The sequence below is a fragment of the Eufriesea mexicana genome, unplaced genomic scaffold, assembly GCF_001483705.2.
Source record: "Eufriesea mexicana isolate 0111107269 unplaced genomic scaffold, ASM148370v2 scaffold2087, whole genome shotgun sequence".
Lineage (NCBI taxonomy): Eukaryota > Metazoa > Arthropoda > Insecta > Hymenoptera > Apidae > Eufriesea > Eufriesea mexicana.
In genome coordinates, this window is record NW_016910162.1 from 879,443 (window position 1) to 888,176 (window position 8,734).

Genomic DNA, 8,734 nt, shown 5'->3' on the forward strand with positions numbered 1-8,734 from the left:
ATATATAGAAATATATATAAGAACATATAAGAATATATAATATAGGAATAATATATAAATAATTATTAGTGTAACAGAATTAATTGATACAGCTTGTACATTGAAAAATTGAAAACAACATACACCCCTGTCCAAAGAATGATAGACGCGTATTGAATTACTTAAACAACCCTAATTAATCGAATCAACGAATCACGTATATTTTTTCTAATTAAAAAACGGTTGAAATATGTAAAAATATTTCTCAAAATCGGCCATTTCTCGTATAATTATCGTTATGCATACACATTTCAGTCGACGTCGCCTTCTCTCTGTCCACCCGGAAGCCCACCAGTTGGTCCATTGTCACTGACGACCAGACCCGAGGATCAACAACCTCCACCTTCAACGCCATCCTCGGTGAAACAAGAAGATGCCAGGGTATCCTCTGGTTCAGAAGACGACGAGACAAGACCGACCGGTCCTCTGCCCCCTGGATTTTCTCTGGTTCCCAGTTCAATGTTCGGCCATGGAATAATGTATATGTCACCTTATCTGCCGCCACGTGGACCAGCTGGTTGTTCCACCAGCATGCTGGACGAGAGGAGGAAAAGGAACCGGACGTTCATCGATCCTGTAACGGAAGTGCCGAGACTCGAAGCTTGGTTCACTCACAATACTCATCCTAGTCACGCGGTGAGTTGAACGATGTTCTTTAATTACATCGATGCACGCATTTGTCATTCCTTTGAACTGACACTTCCACTACTGAAGCTGTCCGATTCATGTCCGCTTTGAAGATTTCCAATTTTTCTTTTCACTTTTGCCAGAAATATATAGGTGAATTTAATTTTTGTAAAAAATTTTGGTTTAAGGTTTCTATTTTATTTTAAATTTTAATTTTGGGTTATTTTTAACTTGTAATTTTAATTACGTCGACGCATGCATTTGTCATTCCTCTGAACTGACACTTCCACTACTGGAACTGCAGACATGTCCGCTTTGAAACTTTCCAATTTTTCTTTTCACTTTTGCCAGAAATATATAGGTGAATTTGATTTTTGTAAGAAACTTTGGTTTCAGGTTTTTATTTTATTTTGAATTTTAATTTTGGGTTATTTTTAACGTGTAATTTTAATTACGTCGATGCATGCATTTGTCTTTTCCCTGAACTGTGACTACTGAAGCTGCAGACATGTCTGCTTTGGAGATTTCCAATTTTTCTTTTCACTTTTGCCAGAAATATATAGGTGACTTTGATTTTTCTACGAAACTTTGATTTGAGGTTTTGATTTTATTTTAAATTTTGGTTTTGGGTCATTTTTAATGTGTAATTTTAATTGTTATTGCTTATAGGTGTACGTTGACACTAGAACTACCAGAAGAGTCAAAATTACTTGTTTCGAGTCTTTTATTTTTTAATTACTTAATTACTTATTAATGAATATATACAATAGCTTTTGGTAATATTAATTGTTTGCTTTTTACCAGAATAAAATTGTAATTATATGTTTTTTTATTGTACTATTGTAATTGTTATATTGAGGTATGTATTACAGACTGGTGGTTCTTGTGTTAACCCTCTGCACTCAAAGGCTTCTTCACTATAGGAAGAATAATAGTAGCATTTCCTACTGATGGTGAAGTCGGTGATACATTTTATACTAACGTGAAAGAAAATTTTTGAATAAATTAACAGATGAGACTATTTTGTTCCGATATTTAATGGACCCCGTTATTATGTTATTTTAAATTTAATATTAATTATTAATCTTCATATTTTTGTTAAGTAATGACGGAAAGCTGCCTCTTGAGTATAAAGAATTGAAAGTTGGTAGTTCTAATGTTCATATATAGTTGATTGGAGATCTGGGTTGCCTTTTGCTTGAGAATCAGTTTCTATAATTTATGTGATTAATAATAAAAATTAGTGATAATAAAATGTTCGATTTTATTGTTGTTCATTGTTATGTAATCATGCGAATAATTTTCTGGAACATACTTTGATCATTTGCATACGAAGATAAGCACGTACTTAATGAATACTCGAATTTGAATATTTTTTAACAGCACGTTATTAAAAATTTATAGATATATGACATTTTGCCCTTGATTTTGTTACTTCTATTTTCTATTTCTATCTGTCGCGACGGAAAATGTACTTCATTTATTAATATCGTAATATAAGTGTCATAAATTGCCTTTTCTTTTTAAATTTATAATAATTTTTATTTTCATAAATGAGGATGAAAATAGCACAGGAATTAAAGAACATGAGCTTTTATTTCAACATCGTAGAAGCTGTGAATTGGTATTTCTAATTTTGAAAAAATGAGAAGAATATTTTTTGACTCATCAGATTTAACATTCTTTAAAATTTTGGTGTAAAATGTAAAATACTTCGTTCAGAAAATTTTTGAAAAATATTTCAAACACTTGTATAAAGAAGATATACGTGTAAAAGATATATTATATGATAATAGCAATAACAACAACAACAATAAACAACAATAATAATAGTAACGTCAACTCCCAAAATATAAGATAAGATAATTGACATAAATATCAAAACTCATACAAACGTATAGAAACGACAGAAATAATTCAGAAAACACTATTAAAATATAATAGAATACATAACTTAGCTAATAAACATGGACCTTAAATTATTTAAAGTACACAAAAAATAATACGAACAATAGTATTATTAATAATACTGTAATACTTATATACTTATACTATTTATAATATATTAATAGTATTATTATTAATAATTTATTCACCGAAATTTTTGAAAACTAGAAAAATTACTGCATAGAACCTAATTCGAAAATTATTATTATTATTATTATTATTTTTATTATTGTCAAACCACCTTATTCTATACATATGTATTATTATCACCAATAAATTTCAATTTCAAATACTCCCGCCAATTTCTCAACTTTGTAATTTAATGAAAAAGAAAATTATCCTAAAATTATACAAACTATATAAAAAAATAATATAAATAGTAGTATTATTAATACCGAAATGTGAATAAACGAGAAATAATAAAAGCTATTTATAATAAAATTCTGAAAACTAGAGAAATTACTGCATAAAAGCTAATTAGAAAATTATTTTCTAACCACCTTGTTCTAAACATATATATCACTGTCACCGATAAATTTCAATTTTAAATACTCCCGCCAATTTCTCAACTTCGTAACTCATGTAGAGAAAAAGGAAAATGATCCTAAAAGTATACAAATTACACAAAGATAATATAAATAGTATTATTGTTAATATCGAAATGTAAATAAATAAATAATAAAATATATTAATAATAACAAAATTCTGGAAACTAGAAAATTGACTGCATAAAACCCAATTCGAAAATTATTTTCAAACCACCGTATTCTGTAGATATATATTATCACCAATAAATTGCAATTTCGAATACTCCCGCCAATTTTTCAGCTTCGTAAACGCACGTAGAAAAACCCGAAAAAGAAATCACTTATAATACCTGTTTCATTCCACTGCCCTTTTACTCGACTCGCTGGATAATCTTAAGAAACCTCTTGCTTAATTCGCAGTTGATACTGAAATACACGGAGGATCTGAACCAGATGCCGTATCGACAGAAGTTTCCGCGGCTGGAACCAAAAAACGTGCAATTTTGGTTCAAGAATCGCCGGGCCAAGTGCAAGCGTTTAAAAATGGCCCTGTTCGAGGGCGAATCACCGCAACCGCACCCATATCACGCAGACTAGCTCGCCCCCTATCCCTCATGTAACGTAACGTAGGAACAGCCAAGATGTCGCGAGGCATCATCATCTATGTACCGTAAAACGGATGGAGAGGCACGTTAAGGAGGAGAAACATCGTTAATCAACCTGTTATTCTTTAATATCGTTGACTCGCGACCATATTCGCCGGTCGCCATTTTGTTCTAATTATCGCGTAATAATTAATATAATTACTATGGACCTTAATAAGTGTACATATGAGAATACTGTCGAATAAAAACTATACGTCACGATTCAACAGCATCGTCAATTATCCTTCTTTAATACTGTTCACATCTCTGTCCTCCTTTCTTGTACATACAAGCCCTCTTTGTTTCGATTCCAAAATACAGAAATAATAAAAATTTGTAAGCATATACTACATTTGGGGTATTATTATTCCTATTTGATTATGTGACGTTTTGTTTATTTATTGGTTTGTTGGTATTTTATTGTCTTATTATTTATCAGTATTTATTATTATTAATTATATATTTATTAGTATTAATGATATATATTATACATTATTATATTGTTATATTACTATATATTAGTATTAATGAGATGCAATTAAAAAATAGAATGTACAAAAATTATTTGTGAATTATGTTTCCTTTTCAGTATGATAAATAATAATTTTTGTGTAGAAAATGGAAGATAGGAGATTCAAAAATAATTGTTTAATTTTAAGATTCCTGTCTTGTAAAATTTCTATAATTCCTGTTGTCAATTCAACACTGACTTACTAAACACTAAATACTAATTAGAATCTTCCTTCTTTAATTTGTTAATTAATTAGAATTAATAATAATTAGAATCTTTCTTGAAGGTGATCAAGGACGTACCTGTCACGTGAGTGATAAATTATTTACCACTAAAATATCACAATTTTGTATTATTTTGTATTGTAATGATACAGAAAAAAATATACAAACTATTTTTTACAAATATCAATTTTTATTTGCATTTTACATTTAGTAACATTAAATTTGATTCTAAAATAAAATAAAATCTAGAAATTTTTTTAATTAATAATAAATTTTAAAACATTTCATGTAAACAAATTTCTCATTGAATAAAATTACTTAGTGAGATTTAAAATAATGCAATATTTTGAAATTTGTATATAGCATTGTATAAGACCAAAAGTATTAACTTGTGTTGCATTCATATTTTTATTAATTATTCATTGTAAATTACCGATTATTTAATTCTTCTTAACACTAGAACTACCAACTTGTAATATATAGTGAAATATAGTACTCGTAGATAATATTAATTTTTCAAAAACTGTAGAAGCGAGAAATCGGCACCTAATGTTAAAGAGAACTTGTGGTAGTACCCTATTTCGCCACCAGAGGGATGCGTAGTACACGTTTCTCGAATCTCTCTAACCACGTCTCTTTTATATAAATAATATTTTTAATCCATAACCATTACATCAATATTTGACATACTTTGCTATCTCAAATTCTTCATTTCTTTCCCCCAACTATGTTTTAAGTACTAATTTCTAAACACTAATCCAATATCTGGTCAAGTCATTGTACACAAGTATTCCACTTTCTAGGTTATGTTCGTACTAAGAAAAGATATCAAATATATCATTAATAAGTGCAATACGCGTTCCATTTCTCCTCACAAGATATTTACAACGTCCCAAACTACGAAGAAATTAAAAAATCAGTAACTAATAATAATTTCATTACGATATATTGCAATACGAAAATGAAAAGTTTCAATGAGGTTATATTCTAACCTCAACCGAATATTTCTTGGTATTAGAGAATATCTTCTAACCTGAACGAAATATTTGTCTCGTGCTCATGAATAGTATTTGAAACTAAACGATTAGGGAGTAGAATGTTCATCATGGTTGAGGCAAGTCTGATCAGAGGATACGGGAGTTTCGACTCCGTTTAAGTCGACAATGCCTGAGGAAGATGCCGAAAGGAAGAAAGGTGCTTTCGTCATCTATGGGATACTCGCATAGGACGTCGACAGGGAGATCGTACCGAAGTCAGGACGGATTTAATGAGGATAGGCGGATTTGTCCAATTAAAATGTCTTGTAAAGATCCGCGTAGGTCGATGCTCGTTCACTGGCAAAACATCGAAATTCGACCTCGCCGCAACAGCCTCTTCTTATCCGAGACTATACAGGTACGAACTGTTATCCCTTTCGTTATCGTTATTGAGATTCGCTTCTCGAGTCAAGCAAAGTCGAGACATCGTTAAGAGGGTGGCGAGGATCTAGGGACGTTCTTCTGAAAATTGGGGGGCTCTGCTGATGTCAGACGAATCGCATGGGTATCGAAAAAGAGCAAGACTACTTGAAAATTTATTTGTTTTTTTTTCTTTAATCCAAGATTTCTATAGAATATTTATCAAATATTTTTTTGCAATAATTAATTTATTCTTGGCGAAATTTATTTATTGTATAATTCCTACAGCCAGTGGGTTATTTCGAGTATATTTTTTTTTCAAATTTTCTAAAATTTTTTAATCAGGAATCTTTATTAATGATTAATTTTTTATGTTTAAAATAAATGTGTTTTTCGTTTCTTTTTCGGCTTAATTTAATATATGAGCGATTCTTTTGTTATATTTATGATTTTGTTTGATCCAAGATTTCGATAGATTATTTATTGAATATTTTATTGCGATAATTAATTAATTTGTGGCGAAATTTGTTAATTATACGATTTCTGTAGCCAGTGGGTTATTTCGAGCATATTCTATTTTCGAATATTACGAAATTTTTGAGTCAAGTTTCTTAATTAATGATTCATTTTTTGAGTTTAAAATAAATTTGTTTCTTTTTCAAGTTAATTTGATATTTGAGCGATTATTTTGTTATATATATGATTTTCTTTTTGGTCCGAGATTTTTATAAATTATTTATTGAATTTTTTTGTCCGTATCATGAATTATTCGAAATTTTTATTTTATTCCCGATTTACTATGACCTCGAAAGTCATCATATAGGACATGAATGAACTCGTCTTGAGACATGCTTTCATATAATATAAAAATATATATATAGCATTCTGTTTTAAAAATTGAAAGTCACCTTAAATATTAACATAAATACGCGAAATTGATAAGTACTGTCCTATGGGTAATGAAAAAGTATAAAACTTTCTCCTTCATCATTTTATTCTAATTACAGTAATTTTCGAAAAAATCTCTGACAAGTAATAACGTGAACACCGTGTATAATAACTTGATAAGTTTTATTTTATAATCTAATTTTATAATATAATATATCATATTATATTCTCATTCTCTGCTATTACATTAAATTATATTAAATCGTTATATTAATCCTTACGCCCACAATATCGTATCAAACTCGTGGTAAAGACATCGGGCCAAACACAAGCGTAACGTGTGAGAGACGTGGTATGTAGATATGGACCAACGTAAACAGCACGTGTCAGACTCGTGGTCAATTTTCGTCGATATCTTCCTGCCTCGGTTACATGTTATCCTCGAAACAGCTCGACGTGTGACCACTCTGTTGTCGATCATGGCACGCGCCATCGAAACTTGACACGTTCACTACCATGGTGGTCACCAATGCCCAACTATACTAATCTTTCCAATTTATATTTATTTTATTTTAACCATTTTTTGAAAATTTGAACAACGTAAATAAATAGAGAACTGTGAATAGAAAACAATACTAATTCGCACCACTTTTTTTCTCTTTTTTTGCCATACTGTTGGAAATTTTATCGTGGTCCCCTGAATGTACTATATAAAAGCTGTGTGACAGTCAAAGTGTTAAATCATAGGACAAAAAATTAAAAGGACTAGCGAACAAAAATTTGTTCACAATTTATTAAGAGATACAGAAATCTATCGGGTGTCCCAAAATTCACTCAAGAAGCAATTTTGACAGAAAACACAGGTTTTTAATTAAGAATTGGAAATATTGCTGAATAATGAAGACACATTGTTCTTTCCATGTTTAATAACCTTGAACTGTCAACTGTCAATCTACCTTTTTTCTTCGTTAGCAACACTTTATCGCACAAATGGCGCAAAATTCAAATCTTGCATGAATTTTAGAACACCCATTATATTATAAATATATATTTGTGGAGTAAACTGTTGTTAACGAAAAGAAAGGTAGATTGACAGTTGACAGTTGACAGTTCAGGGTTAATATATCAGGGCCATATTTCCAATTCTTAATTAAAAATCTGTATTTTCTGTCAAAATTGTTTTTTGAATATAATTATTATTTTTCTTAAATCATTTAGTTAAAATTCGTTAAAAAACAAGAATAGTAACAAATTTTTGCAAATGATTTAATTACGTAATTTAACTCTTGATCCTCATTTTCTCAATTTCTCAGTTCTATTTTAATTACTTAAAATTAAATCTTTTAATCTTCTGATCGGACGTTAATTAGTCAAATTAATTAATTTGCCAAAAATTGCAACGAAAGAGCAATTGTTAATGTTAACGTTGGAAATACTTAGCAGACGATATATTCGATGAAGGAAGCAACAAGATGAAGGATTCGGGGACAGAAAGAGAGAGAAATATTAGCCTGTTCAGACGGATAAGAAAATTGAGGTCGAAGAGTACGGTGAGAAGAGGGGGAAGCGTAAGGAGCTGGTAGGGTGGCAGGCCGATGCCTTATGAAAATCTAAAAGTCAGCAGCCCCGAGGATCATCTCTCTATCTGATCTTAATTTGTCAGCCGGCACAATTTAAACCACACCCTCGCTAGTAAATCGTTATAAGAAACGTCAGCTTCCCTGAGAACCTGCCTCCTCTCCTTCGATTTTTAATCTTTAATTGTCATTAGCAGCACAGTTCGACAGAAACGACTCCTGTAATAAGCCCAGACTAAAATCTGAATTTTATCACATTATAACAATATATTTTTATTATAATATATTTACAATTTTTGGTAAATTTTTAGTATAATATATTTATAAGTTTTCATACATTTTTATTATAATAC

The 8,734-nt window shown here is 30.1% G+C and overlaps 1 protein-coding gene across 1 annotated transcript in view; it reads left to right on the forward strand.

Moving 5' to 3' along the window:
• dve (SATB1_N and homeodomain domain-containing protein dve) overlaps positions 1–3,910 on the forward strand; it is a 132,646-nt gene extending 128,736 nt beyond the window's left edge. The window contains exons 6-7 of the mRNA XM_017902861.1: positions 295–675; positions 3,561–3,910. Of these exons, the coding sequence (XP_017758350.1) occupies positions 295–675; positions 3,561–3,737 (558 nt within the window). The 3' untranslated portion in view covers positions 3,738–3,910. The remainder of the gene's footprint in view (positions 1–294; positions 676–3,560) is intronic.
• The last annotated feature ends 4,824 nt before the right edge of the window (positions 3,911–8,734 follow it).